The sequence below is a fragment of the Lemur catta genome, chromosome 1, assembly GCF_020740605.2.
Source record: "Lemur catta isolate mLemCat1 chromosome 1, mLemCat1.pri, whole genome shotgun sequence".
In the NCBI taxonomy this organism is placed as follows: domain Eukaryota; kingdom Metazoa; phylum Chordata; class Mammalia; order Primates; family Lemuridae; genus Lemur; species Lemur catta.
In genome coordinates, this window is record NC_059128.1 from 162,963,758 (window position 1) to 162,978,659 (window position 14,902).

Sequence of the window (14,902 nt, forward strand, 5' to 3'; positions counted from 1 at the left end):
GGACACAGCAATGCCAAATGCCCCGGCCCTCATGAAATGTGTATTCTATAACAGTGATTCTGAAACCTTAGGCAGCGTTGGAATTGCCTGGAAAGCTTGTTAGAGCACTCATTGCTGGACCCCGGCCCCAGAGCTTCTGATGCAGTAGGTTTGTGGTGGGGCCTGAGAATTTGCATTTCCAACAGGTTCCCAAGGGGTTGCTGACACTGCTGGTCTGGGGACCACCCTGAGAACCCCTGGTCTGGAGGTTAAATTTACAGTACAATATGGCAAAGGAATATGGTTGTCCGGTTTGTTGTGGGAGAAGGGCAGAAGTCTATGTCTAAGCCTCTCCAATTCTTCAAGTCTCAGTGGAAAGGGGAAGGCTAAGATAATGCCTTGTGTCCAGAGTCCTTGCCTCTTCCTCTGAATGACTTTCAGCAGTCTCTGCAGGGCCATGGAAGCCCAGGCCAGGTAAGGAGACAGGTTAGAGGTATCTTTTCCTGTGCCCTGTCCTTTGGTGCACTTGCCATACATAGTATCTGATCTTCAGAACAAATGGGGGGATTAGGATTCCCCCCATTTTATAGATGTGAAAACCAAGACACAGAAAACTTAATGTAACCCACCCTGGTTCCCCAAGCCAGTTAGTCACACATCTGGGGCTCCAAGCCAGGCCTTTCTGAAAGCCTTCAAACCTCATGCAGTTTCTAAGACTCTAGTTGAGACTGGCCTGTGGTTGAGCCCTCAGTTTTTAAAAATGCTTCTGGCTGGGTGTGGTGGCTCATGCCTGTAATCCTAGCACTCTGGGAAGTGGAGGAAGGAGGATTGTTTGAGCTCAGGTGTTTGAGACTAGCCTGAGCAAGAGTGACACTCCTGTATCTAACAAAAGAAAAGAAAGAAAGAAAAAACCCAGTCAGGTGTTGCGGTGTGCGCCTGTAGTCCCAACTACCCAGTAGGCTGAGGCAGAAGAATTGCTTGAGCCCAGGAGTTTGAGGTTGCAATGAGCTACAATGACTCCACTGCACTCTACCCAGGGTGACAGAGGGAGGCTCTGTCTCAACAAAAACAAACAAGGCAACTGAACACCCCTCCTTATAACCTCCCACCCATTCATATTAAAAAAAATTTTTTTAAGGAAATTAAAAATGCCTCAGTAGTAATATCTGTTTTCTCTGTGGTAAGACAGTAATAGCAGGACCTAGTACAAAGCTGTCTCCACATTTCATTTGAGAACTATAAAATCTATTGCCTTTCTCTTTTTGCATATGTTGCCAGGAAGCTCAAAGGTAACCTTTGTATGCAAAAGCTTCCCTTAACCTAATGTTCTTTGGTATAATTTCTTTTAAAACTCTTTTCTTTTAAAATTTTTGTTACCTGTGTCATCTTTTAGAAGCTTTTCAAAATAATTTCTAAAATGGGTGGATATCACAGGTTAATGAGTGGAAAGTGAATTTTCAGAATGAAAAGAATGATTTTAAGCACTTTTTTAACTTTAAATAAGAGTAAATTGAGCCAACCATGGACATATGAATGGACATGTCCATGTCCATAAGCATAGGTATTTGATGCCTTGAGATGTGTCTACTTGGTCTTGTGGAGAGGAGAATGGACTTTGGCCCAAGCCAGACCTGACTTTGCACTCTGGCTACTCACTGCTTGCTTTGTGATTTTAATGTCTCTGGGCCATGGTGTCCTCATCTGAAATGGAGATAATGATACCATGCAGGGTCATTGAAGGATTCATCTTAACAACTTAAGCAAAATGCCTAGTTCAGTGCCTGGCACATAGGTCTACACTAGATGGCAATTGCTACATTGTTATTGTTGTCTGACACAGGCTAGACTTTGTAGAAAGACCAGACTTCACACTTGCAACTGCTGTGGACTTTCTCCTGGAATGTGCAGCGTGGAACTAAAATTACATTAGGGTGGTTCACCTGAGGAGAGCTGCCGAGGATTGCTTTTCCTGTAGAGAGAGTAGCTCCATGCTAATGAAATTAATTCTCAAATGGCGATAGATGATTGATATTTTCTGAGGTTATCTGCTTAGGGGTTGGTGACTAAGACTTAGACAGCTCTGAGGCCTCTGACCGCCTTATGCATTTGTAAAGCGCCTTGAGCATCCTTGCCTGGAAAGTCCCCTAAAACCCGCCTTCTAGTTTTGGCTGGCTCTTGCTTGATTTTATTAGGCTATTACCTTCAATTTTTCTTTCCAACTGATGACTATGAAATTCAATTGCTTGGGGCTGTTTTTTAGGGAGAGTGCCACAGTACTCCACGTAGGTGGGCATCCCTGTCCCACAGGGGCGAGGAGGGAGAAGGGACAGTTACCTTGTTGGTCTGTGGGCGCCTTGGCCGCACCCTAGGCCTGAGAGACATGGAGCACAGCAGGGTGTCCGTCGAATGTCCCCTCAGCCTTTGCACAGGAGTGATTTTCCCCACCTCTGCTCTTCTCTGCCAAAACTATTGTCTAAAAAAGGAAGCTCTTTGGGCCATAAAATGCCACCTGGTGTTAGTGTACAGTTATATAGACATACTGTATTTACATAGTAGCCCAATGGGCAGGAAGTAGGTGATTCATCAGAAAGATAACAGAAAAATAAACTCTTACCAAAATGAACTTCCTCTTTCAAACTCTATTTGTTCTAGCTTATCCTTTAAGAACCTTTTTTCACACTCCTAAAAAAAAAAAAAAAAAGCTAATAGGGACTAATGGACTAACACAGTGTTTCAAAGAGAGGTGATCCCAACCCTTCATAGCGAAATGCTTTACTTTTCCCTCAGACAACAGAATTAAAAGGAACAAGCCCTCGCATTTGTCAGGCCGGGGCGAGGGCGCGAGTGCCCTCGAGGACGCGGAGCTCTGCCGTGCAGGCGTCCTTCCCGCGCACACTGAGGCAGCCTCGCCGGCCGCGGTGTACACGTCTGTGCCCGTGACCGACCGTCCCATTCACTCGGTGCCCGTCGTGTTGTTTGCCTTGCAGATCCAGGAGGCCGCGAGCCGGGGCCTGAAATTTGTCGGTGTTATACCTCAGTACCGTTCTCCTGTGAACTCGGCAGGCGGCAGCCCTCGGGTGCCCACTGCCACCAGCGCCGAGGACGCCAGAGATGCAAAAGACGCACATGGGGACCACGCGTCGTTGGAGAACGAGAGCCCGGGGGCCGCAGACGTGTGCAGTGCTCCCCTCGGGAGGGACCAGAGCCCAGAGCCTGGCACAGGCCTGAGGGAGGAAGTGCCCACTGCTGAGCAACCCAGCTCACCCTCTGGAGAGGGAGATGGAGAATTTTCGCCACGGAGGGTGAGCAAGACCCTGGACGGACCAGATGGCGACCCCTTCGGTGTGCGTGAAGAGCCACTGTCTGGGAGTAAGTATGTCAGCGCCGGGGGTTTCACCCGCTTACAGAGAGAGGCTAACAGCTTTTCAGTAATCTGCACGGCATCTTAGGGAAAAATAAATGGAATTACAGTGTAGAGACAGCGGTCCATCAAACAGCAAAAACTTTATCAAGCAGTTATCTGGGCTGCCCGACTGTTTACTTAACTGAAGTTGTGACTTCTGGGGAGAGCGGAACCACATGAAATTGACTGACAGTTGCTTCAAAATGTCACGTTTCAAGTGGATTCTAGACTGTGAATTATTTTATCCCCTGTGCTCTCAGATTGCCCTTGAATTACCTTTCCTTCACACAGGAAGTGTCGGTGTGCCAGGCACCAGTGAGAACGTGCCCTCCACTTTTTAAAACCCTTCCTGAAAGCAAGACAACGAGAAAGCCAGCTGAGAGCAAATGGTGCAGGAAACTGGTGTTTCAACTCATTAGCATGTAAACACCCAGGTTTCGGGGAGTTATATAGCTGAGAAATCAGCACTGTGGAGAGAACACCCTGCCAAGGAGAGGCCACCAGTCTGTGAGTCCTCCTAATCACGTTGCAGAGGCCATTAGAGCATGCACCTTAGGTTGGGGATTTCAAATAACAACACGGTAACAGTGGTAATGCCAGCGTTTAGTTGTGCTTCCCGTGGACCAAGCCCTGTGCCAGTAAGCATTTTAAATTACTCCTCTCTTCATTCTCCCGATACCTGGTGATGTGGGTGAGCTCTGTTCTCATTGCCCATTTTACAGCTGAGTGGACAGGGATTTAAGGAGCAAATGTGTTGCCCAGGCTGGAAATTGGCAGATGTGGCGAGGGAACCCAGGTGGGCCTCACCACCGTCCATTACGTCTCTCTGCATGGTCTTCCCTGTGTGACAGGCTAACGACGTTTACTGAGGCCCTTAACTTCTCCTACTAATTCTGGGAAATCTAGCATCTAGTCATTTCCTGAGAGCGAGGCACTTGCGTTAGCCACGTGCCCCTCTAGCCCTGGGAAGGTGGACAAGTGTCAAGCCCCCCGAGCCTTAGTGGGCTTTCTGTTTAGGCCTTTCTGGATCATCTCCCTGGTTAATGTTGTTATTATTTATTTACTAATTCTTGAAATTAGCCTCTTCCAAGTGATAAGGAACAGTTGATGCTTCGAGAAGTGAAAACAAGCAGAAATAGTTTCTTTTGTTACATTAGAACTTCTCGAGAAGAAAATTAGGAGATGGTTAATTCTGAGGGCTTATTTGCAAAGTTGATTTAGAGGGAGAGGCTGGAGCTGCCTCACTTCTGGGATATATGAAGATTATTGTTTAATCAAGGCCTTGATCTTTCTTTACTATGCACTGGAGCAGAGCCCTTCATTTGTGTGATTTTTCACTCGGTTTAGGGCAAACTTCTGCTCCCTTCATGGAGTAGCTGAGGGCACGTTTAGACCCAGCTTGTGCCTCTGTGGTGAATGCCCAGGTGTTAACCCAGAAAGCTCCATCTTCTCATTGAGAGTGGGCTGGATGTGCGCTCTGAATCCTGAGAACGGAGGCAGGCCTCAGGGGACCCTCTCCCTACAATCCAGGACTGCAGGAGGGTGAGGGCCTGGCCAGGCAGGGTCCCCCCAGGAGACCGCGGCAGGAGTCGCAGAGAGGCAGGTAGCGCAGTGACTGGCAACCCAACCTGTTCACATTCCAGCCTGCTGCCTCCCACCTGGGCAGTAGTCACACACTTACCCTCTGTGCCTCAGTTTCTTACCCTGTAAAATAAGGATAGAATGATCGCTTATTGAAATGTTAGAGGAGATGTACATTTAAAGCACTCAGCGCTGCTCGACCCGTGTGTGTGAGCTGCTGTTGTTGGGGTGCAGGCCCAGGAGCCCTGACCTTCGACCTCCGCCTCTCCTGGAAACCTAGCTCTGAGAAAGGAGGCTGTGGAGCCTCCCTGTGCTCCAGAAACCTCCTTCCTCCAAGACTCCTTTCAGACTTCCTGCCTTCTGTGGTTAGCCCAGGAAGAATTATTCACCGGGGAGACCTGTCCTAACAACCTCCCCAGGTGCCAGGACACTCCTGCTGCCTGGTGGTGACTCACTCTGGTGACTCCCTCACCCAGAGATGCCCCCATGGCTGAACACACGGAAACCCCAAAACACCCACAGCGCCTTGGCCTCTACCCCATCCCCTCAAGTGCCTGTTCTCTCCTAGAGAACCAGGTCCTGCCGCGGAACGGTGGGTGATGTGTGTGTTTCTGGAAGCGTCAGCCCACCAGTGGGTGGGACCTTCAGCTCTGGGAGGTGACAGGCAGCGGGTATGAAGGTGAGGCTGCCCCTTAGCTGTCTGCTCAGGCTACGGGTCTCTCTAAAATGTAGGCAGCTCACTGTTACCCTTGTTTCCTCTTTTGGTGGCATCAAGGCGCCTTTGGATTTTTCATCAGCTGTGGAACACGTGGGGGTACTAGTGGCATGCAGGCCTTTGGGGGATGGACAGGAAGCTGTCACGATGGTGGTCACCCTGAGTGCACTGTTCTGGGTCCTTCCTATGTGTCGTCTCAATTGCTCCTCACAACAGCTTTGTGGCAGAAGATGCTGCTGTTATGCCCATTTCACAGATAAGGCAGGTCTCCATCCCTGCCCTCACACCGTTAACTTTCTCCCTCACAGCTTCAGCATCTGGCCTCCCTGAAGGCTGGATGTCCAGGACCCTGTACCCATTGAGCATGACCTCGCCTGACCCCTGGCTCCTAGTTTCCTTCCCAGGACATCCGCTCACCATCACCCCCCTGCCCGCCGCCCCGCTGCTAGCTCAGCTCAGCTCCGCTGTCTCAGGGCCCCCTAAGGAGGGTGAAGTGTTTTTACTCCCCTTCTGCCAGGTGGGCTTAAATAGGCAATCACAGCAAGACAATTAAAAAAAATCCAGAGGGAGTCTCCCTCCTCTCCCCTCCTCCTCAGTTAATTTATTTCCTGCATAGGAGGCCTTGGGGAGAGGAGAATCTAGGCAGTGACTGCTCAGACAGGACTTTCCAGTGGAATCTCCATCCGGGCAGGTTCCCCCCATCCCTGCGGGCTGGCCCGGCAGTGATTCCCCCTCACCCCCGCAGGTTCTGGGGGAGCCCCGTCCTGCGCTCCTCCCCCTGCTCACTGACTTCTGTGTCCTGGTCTGGGGAAATTCCTTTTGGTTTGTGGTCCATGCTGAGCAGTGATCACCTGAGCCCATTCAGGGACAGCCCCAGCGTCTCTGTTGCTACAGCTTCGGTCAGAGACACACACAGAAACCAGACAGGTTCACAAAAATTCCGGTTCTCATTGCACCAAAATAATAAGCCTTCCAAGCACTGCCCTTCCTACCCTGCACCTCCTCACTTAAATGTCAGCCAGAAACCTGAGCCCGGGATCTCTGTTGCATTGCGGGCTGCAGGCCTCCTCCGCTGCCAGCTCACTGTGAGTGTGTAAAGCTCAGGGCTCGTGCTTTCTGAAATGCAGGCTCCTTCCTCACTGGGTCAGTACCCTCCTCTCCCCACGCCCTCGAGATAGCGGGCCCCACGGTGCCCCCCTCCCAGATCTGCCACCTGCCGCTGCCTTTCTGGCCTTTCACTCAGTCCATTAACGAACAGCTATTGAGCTCCCACCCATGGGCACCAGCGCTTACTCCCTGTGTCCCCACGAAATTAGCCTCTTGTTAGATTTGGGAAAGAGCCCAGGGTTTGGGGTTTGAAAGACTTTTGGCTCTGCTGCTTACTGGCTTGTGATTTCTGGGGGATCCACTTAACGCTTCTGGGCATAGGACCAATGCCACCCCCTCCCACGGAGGTTGGGAGAGATGATGAAGGAGAAAGGCCCTTATAAATACGGAACACGTGCCCTTGGCTGCTGTCATGCTCACAAGTGGTTTCCCGTGGATTGCCGCACATGTCGGGGTTCCTGCACTTTGCCTTTCCTGCTGCCCTGTCAGACGGGCCTCACGCTGGCCCAGAGGTGTCCTGCTATTAGTACCCAAGCTTGATCGAAGTCTGAGCAGCTTGCTCAGATCTAGCAATCTGCATGGAGCAGCCTGAGGCCCTGTTGCCCTCCCACCCTGCCTCCCCTCTGCGGTGCCCACAGCCCAGCCTTCCCAGTGTAGACCCTTCCTCCTCCTCCCCTGCTATGACCTCAGCAGCCTGCATCCTCACCCGGCCCTGGCTGCCCAGCTAAGTCTCACCCACTTGTTCCTTCCAGCGCAGCTGCCTCGCTGCCTCCTCCTTTTCCTACATCTAGCCTTTGCAGCCCCACACGTTAAGCCACACGCAGAACTCTCTCTTCCCTCCAGGCCAGAGGTTTCCTTGGACACCAGGACCCGACCAGCCCCCCTGCTCACCTCAAGTCCCAGGTCCCTGGGCCATACCTGCAGACAGACTGTCCCCTGCCTGAGTCCCTACACCAGGCGCAGGCCGCAGAGCTGGACACCTGCCTCTTTCCTCCCTGAGTAGCCTAGCAAGGCCTAGTGGACCCAGCTGGTATCCCTGCCCACCCTGGCTTCCCCCTCCTGTCTGGCTTACGTCACTCCAGCAGCCGTGTATGCAGCACCTCCTGTATCACAGGGACATTGCTGGGCATGAGGGGTCGGAACCCGATGGGCCAGGCCCCTGGGTGGGGGAAGGGGAAAGACAAGGAGACAGTCTTGACGCCGTGTGGGTGCTCTGCCAGCGCAGGCCTTCAGCCGTTCCCAGAACACTCAGAAACAATGCTTTCCCCACCCCTCTGGGACTTTCTGTCCCACGTCTGGAAAAATCTTCCAGTTGGGGTCATGGCACAGTCACAGAGCATCTGAGAAAATTTAAACAAATGTGGGGCTTTCTTTTTGGAGTCTTTGGTGCCTGCTCATGTGAGGCTGTGTGTTGGAGAATCAGAATATTAAAACATCAAAGAATATCATCTTTGGACAGTTTCTCTTGGCAGGTTTCCATGTGAGTAGAAAGAGGATCATGCCGAGGAGACAGTGGGACAGGGTTTACTAAAGGGTTACGCATCTGAAATCAGGCTTCTCCAATATTTCATTCCTACGAATGCTTTGGAGGCTCTTCATTCCAACAGCGTTTCCTTTTCCTTCCTGAAAAGTTTATTTCTGTCTCTGGCTTCGGTCCTCCCCCCTGGGGAAGATCGCTGGGAAAGTGGGATGCTGTCAGCACCGGCCACCTCGCCTGGCCGGCTCGCCTTCCTCCGCCCACCCCTGCGTTCTCACTTCTCCTTTGGCCTTCCCCTTTTTCTGTTTCGTTACGCATTTGGGAAAGTCGCGTTTCTGTCCTACCACGTGAGTGGGGATCCTTCTGTGTGATCAAGTGTTACCATGTATTTTTGGACTTTGGCCATTTCCAAATTCCCCACTCACTTCTCCCATGCAGAGGCTGTGGGATTTTTTTCTTTTTAATTCTTTTGTGTTTGGGCTTGACTGGAGCAGATTGTAGCAAGTGGTGCTCCAGCCTCACCTGGGGTCACCTGCGGACAGTTCTGGCCAAGCCCACAGCTCCCTACTCTCTGCCTAAGGTAGGCTGTTCTCGGGAATGGGAACGGCCCAGCAGGCCATTGGCCCTGGGGAATTAATGCCTCAGGAGTGACCTTCAGTCCGTGAGGGTAAATGCCCCAGCCTCCTTGCTCTTGGTAGGCCACCCTGAGGTGTGTGGCGTACGGTGTCCCTGGCAGGATTGAGCCCCAGACGCCCCAGCTGCAAGCTGCTCTTTAAGGCACCCGTCATTGGCTTCATCTCCTCCGTGTTCCCATCCCTACCCCTTCCTTCTGTTTCCTGGGATCACTTCCTAAATAAACTACATGCACAGGAAAGCTTACACAGTCTGCTTTTGAAGAAATCCAAATAAAGCTAAGAACTCACTCAGCCCTGCTTGTCCTCTTAGTAACTGCAGCTTTTATTTGAACCCCTGGCACTTAGGGCTGGAAAACACCCATCCTCTAGTTCACTTCCTGCTCCCCCAGGTCCAGTCCGTGGCTCGGGCCCCTCCATTACGAACCTCCTCTGCATCGCTCCATTCCTGAAGTCTGCCTTTTGAAGTCCTGAAGTAGCCTAGTGATTGCCGTACCCCAGGACCTAATTTCTTGTGTGGAACCATTTCCTGGCTGCAGATGACTTCCTGGGAGTCAGGCAGGTGGACTGAGAAAGGCGGTGTGGGGTGGGGATGATGGACAGGCTCGGGTTGGTGTCTAGACTGCAGGTGGTCACTTCCGAAGATGCCACCTTCCTTTTCTGATTGGTTGTGCTGGATGGACTTGAAGTGGCTCCCCTGTTAGTTTAACTGTTGCTGATGACAGAGTCTTACGGCCCAGCATTGATCTCTAGGAATCAGATGGGGCTGTGAGAAGACTTCCTTTGTCCCCAGATGCAGTACCTGTGTGAGCTCATTTTAGATGTTATGTGAGTGAACATCTTTGGTGTCGATGTGCCTCATTGCTAGCTACCCCTTGTTCGTGGCAAATGGCAGTGGTTTGCCTTTAAAGTCATGAAGCAAAGTTTCATTCTTAAATGCATTTATTTAAACAAAAGAAAGTGACTCAATTTAAAACAAAAATGATTAGCTAGTACCTTGGATACTGCAAAAAAATGTTGAAATACTGAAATTTGGGAACTAGCATCCCAGAATGTGGGTCCAGGTGTCTCACACTTGAATGTGCTTTGTCCTTATTGCTAATGTCAGCCATTGTTTATGACCTTTAAATTTTTCTTTGAAAGAAGCGTGGGGATTTTTTTTATGATTCAAGAAGATATTTTTGGAAACCAAAGCATATTCCTGACTAGCCTGTGTAAGCAAAGCTTTTGAAGCTGGGTCAACTCTGATTGCTTGACTAAATGAGTAACACAAAAATAGACCTTCAGACTTAGATTGAAATTCCAGGTATTTGCTCCTGGAGGCTGCCGCTGCTAACTCATGCCCGGCAGCACGTACGGCTCAGCTGCTGGGTGTTTGTGAGTATTGATTTCTGAAGCACCGAGCTATGAATGAAGGACCCGAGAGCTCGGCGCCTCACTTCCAGTGTCTGCTCGGCTGCTGGGCCGACCTGCCACTCCAGGCAGGAGCCCTCATTTACGGGAACATATTTATTTTTACATATCAGTGATGTATTTTTGATGTACTTGATTAAGTATTATGGGTCAGGGCCCAGGAAACACCACTGCAGTTTATAAATAGTGAGTTCAGGGGTGTACACAATTCCTGGAATTAGAGCAGTATTTTTATCTTTGTGTGTCTCTATACTTTTTAAAAGAACAACTCTCACCCAAATATATCTGCTTTTACTTCCAAAACACATGTTTGTATGAATTTGTAGAAATGTCTACTGTGTTCTCTCAAACACCTAACTGTACAAAGAAATCGCAGATAACAGCTATCCATTATGGTCCAGATTCAAAGCTTATGTCCCCCATCTGAAGCCCAATAGTTGAGGTCCACGTTACTTTAAGGCAGCCTCAACTTACCTCTTGGAATCAGGCTTTATAATTTGGCAACAATACAACCTCACAGAGACTTGATCCTTAACAATGTCATTTCTTGAGGTCCCTGAGAGATTCCACTAAATCCAAGGAGGCAGATTTTTATCACCAGTTGACCTTTTTTCTCTCTCCACTCCCTTTACAAACCCCAACAGAAATGGAGATCTTCACCCTTTTCAACAAACCGAAGAGCCTTCAGAAGTGCCGGCAGTACTACCCTGTCACCATTCCTCTCCGGGTCTCCAGAAACGGCCAGGCAGTGAGCGGATTGGACGCCAACTGGCTGGAGCACATGAGCGACCACTTCCGGAAAGGAGGCGTGCTGGTGAACGCGGTCTTCTACCTGGGCATGGTGAACGGTAAGGAATGCACGGCCCTCATGATCTCTGCTTCTTACTCTTGTAATCTCAGCCCTTCCTCAGAGCCTGTTCCCTTCCAGAAGCTCTGCAGCCAGTAGACACGCTGCACTGGATTTCTAATTAACACATCTTGAGGAACTTTCCGTAAAGCCCAGGACCTGTGCCCTCTAGACCTCTCTAGGAGTCAGCCAGGTATCTTCTGAAATGACAGAGAAAGGGGAGTGGTTCCATTTCAACGGGGGTGGCCTCAGTCTCTGTTGTTTTTAAAAGCTTTTAAAAAGATTATTCCCTGGGTTTGTTAATTACCCCCTGGGATTGTGCCATTCCAAAAGTGCAAATTGTTTGTAGACACTATTACAGTTTGAAGTAGCAGTAGCAGCACCTTGGAATTAACAGCAGAGAAATAAATTGAACAGCCTGGTTGCTGTAAGCTCCATGGAGACTCACACTATTCCTGGGTCTCATGGCACCCCACACCCCCTCCCCAGTAATGGGTTATCTCCAGGGGTTGCTGCACAGGGTAGCGCTACTGATGTCAGCTTTCCTAAGGCAGAAAGAAAGTCTGCCCACAGTGGGAAATGTGTCACGCAAAGAAAGGGTTTTGGGTTAACAAGAAGGCAAGTTGAGTCACCAGGGTGTGTCAAGGCTGGGAGGCAGTTTGGGGAGCAGGGCTGACACGCCGGCACGTGCAGATCCTGAGGGCTGCCAGTCAGCAGGATTCCTCAGTGAAACATCACACCAAATTTGTCTATCCCAGCAAAGCCTGGCAGGGGGCATTGACAGCGACAGCACCGAGTCTTGTAGCTGAGCGGTTTTCTCTCTCAAGAATTAAGAGTGTCAGGAATGGAGTCTGGATTCTACATTGTTTGCAATCCTTGAAATGCAAGCAAGCATCCTTAGGATAGGGACATCATTCTTAATTTTGAATGTACATACTTTAAATCATCCCTGATACAGTACAGACAGGTCTTCATTTTGGATGCAAGTTAGTAAATATCTAAATATCAATGGCTAATATTGACATGTTATTATAGTAGCCACAGGCATGGTATAGCATAGTGGTTCATAACCAGTTGTTGAATGGATCAATGACATAAGAGAAGTGATTGGCTTGTTAAGAATACATCTGGAGCGGGGCTGTCCAACAGAATTCTCTGTGATGGTGAAAGTGTTCTGTATCTGGGTTGTCCAGTGTGGCAGCCACTAGGCATTCTGTGGCTACTGAGCACTTGAAATGTGGCTCGTGTGACTGAGGAACTGAATTTTAAGATTGATTTAATTTTCATTAATTTAAATTTAAATTATTAGATGTGGTTAGTGGCTGGTGTTTACATTTCTTTAATACAACTAATGAAGAGTCACTTCCATGCCCTGGAATGGCATGGTCCATACACAAGGAAGCCCTCCACTGGTGCCTGCAAAGTTCCCTGACGCCAGGGATTGCCACAGTCTGTCCTGAGATGCATCACGAAACACCAGTGGCAGCACATGCTGGGGACAGATACTTACAGCCCTCCTAATCAGCATTAGGGGAGGCCAGGGAGAACCCTCTGGCTCCCCACTTCCTGCAGAGACACCCCTTCACTGCCTCTGGGCTGTGGCAACAGCAGCTCCTTTTGTCCCGAGGCTGTGCATCACATTTCTCCCCGGGAAACTGATGGGTCCATTGTTAAAGCTGTGCAGGGAGGTGCTGGAGCTCGCAGATACACAGGTGGCCCCTGAGAACTTTTCCCCTCTTAGGAGAATTGGGGCAGCAAAAGAGAGGTCTTCTCTTTGGCCCCACTGCCTGAGCATTTCGGGTGCAAGCTGAGCCCCAAGAACACCTTGAAAGTTCACAGAGCTCTTTGCTGTCTCTCTAGCAGCTGTGGCTGTGGCAATCAAGGCTGAGTTAACTTCCTCTCCTCCCCCCTCACCCCATTCTCCAACCTGGAGTCCAGACACAGATAATTTATACAGTTTTTTCCTTCAGATTTGACTTGAGCGTTTGAAATGCTGTTATATCCTCCCTCGGCTTTAGCTGCACTAAACCCAGCCTTCCTGCCTTGAAGATAGAACGTGAACTTTCCCCTGGCAGGTGCAGCTGTGACGTCCTCCACGGAGCTCTGACATATCCCTCTGTGCAGCCCGTGTCTAGAGCTCCACCGTAGCGGCAAGGGTCCCCCTCAGGGAGGGCTGCAGAATTTCCAGAACAGAACTAATGGAAACCCGCTGTGATTTTAAATGCGATTCTACCCTATATGTTTCTGTTGGGAGGCAGAGTGTGGCTTGGGAGCAGTGCTTACTGGGTTAGGGAGTTTCTGCTCTGGAAAAGCCCAAGGTTTCCATTGGCCGGGGATGTAATATGCGTATGTGCTTTTCCCAGAATTTTAAAATAAACCAAGCTAATCATAATCATAAAAGGAACCTATTTCTAATGAGATAATTAGTGTCCTTAACAAATAAACCTGGCAGAGCTAGAAGAACATCTTTAAGCTGTTTGCCATCTGGAAAAGCACCAGTCATGACTCTTAAATAGATATTTGTGGTGCAAAATATTTTCCACAGAGTCATAAAACTCCTGAGAACTTTGTCCCATAAATAAGGTGATGTTTCAGCTCAAATTATCCAGTGAAGACTCCAGCTTCTGTTTTTGAGGTTTTACCCACCGGGACATGGAAGGACTCGTACAGTGCTCGCCTTTGGGCTCCTGCTTGTGATGTCCAGGGCTCCTCTCCTTGGGGTCGTTCACTGAGCCTGAGAAGGACTGGGCATCTGGGCAGAGAGGCACGGTGAGGACCGTGGGCACCTCGCAGTTGTCTTGTCTTGGTGCTGATCTAAGCGGTTCAGACATAGCAACTCATTTCATCCTCACAACCCAGTGAAGCAGGTACGGTTATTATCCCTGTGTGATAGCTGTGGAAACCGAGGCACAGAGACATCATGTCATTGTCAAGGTTACCAGCTAGTGAGTGGTAAGAGAGTGGCAGGGAGAAAGAAAGGCGTGGGTAGAGAAGAGCACTGTGAGGAGGGTGCGAGAGGAGAGGAGAGAAGTGGCTGTGTTGGCGGGAGTAGTGGCTTGTTGGCTCTCTGGGTGGGGAGAGGAGGGCTCCAAGGTCACCCTGGGGAGGTGACAGGACCCAGTTAGAAGCAGGAATAGTCCAGAGACCACACGGCAGAGCAGACAGGCACTCAGGAGCACATCAGCCAGAGTCTGCATTTCTAGAGAGCAGGAGAGGAAGCCCAGGAGGAGAGGCCCCCGCGAGCTGGCTGTGGAGAAGCGGTCGGGTGGGGGGGGGGGCCTGGGAGGCAGGGTAAGGTCTTGCTAGAGCTGGCTGCCCACCAGGGAAGACCCAGCGGAGCGGCTGGTTTCTCAACAAGGCCTTCTGGGCCTGCAGAAGCCCTGCTGCCCTCACCAGCCACGACGCTGAGGCTGCCACCATCTCGTCCTGCCCTGAACCCCCCCCCGCCCCGCCTCCTGTCTTTTCCTGCCCTCCCCAGCCCTCCTCCTGCCCTCGGCCTGTCCTTGCCCTCTTCTACCCTGGCAGTCCTCCCACTCTTTGTTTCAAAAATGTCACTTGCAGCTGACTGTCCAAACCAGGATCCACTCGAGCAACCGACACTGCTTATGGTGACCATGTCCTCACTTCTCTTTTTGCCCACAAGAGTCCTTTTTTCTGCCCCTGGTGGCTTGGAAGGAACCTCGCCTCTCCCCCTGCAGTGTCCTGCATTGTGGATCATCTGGTCAGTGCCTCATGAGCTGGAAGTTAG

At 50.3% G+C, this 14,902-nt stretch overlaps 1 protein-coding gene across 1 annotated transcript in view; it reads left to right on the plus strand.

The window, feature by feature from the left end:
• RFTN1 (raftlin, lipid raft linker 1) overlaps positions 1 to 14,902 on the plus strand; it is a 204,300-nt gene that overhangs the window by 129,749 nt on the left and 59,649 nt on the right. The window contains exons 5-6 of the mRNA XM_045538264.1: positions 2,967 to 3,348; positions 10,952 to 11,155. Of these exons, the coding sequence (XP_045394220.1) occupies positions 2,967 to 3,348; positions 10,952 to 11,155 (586 nt within the window). The remainder of the gene's footprint in view (positions 1 to 2,966; positions 3,349 to 10,951; positions 11,156 to 14,902) is intronic.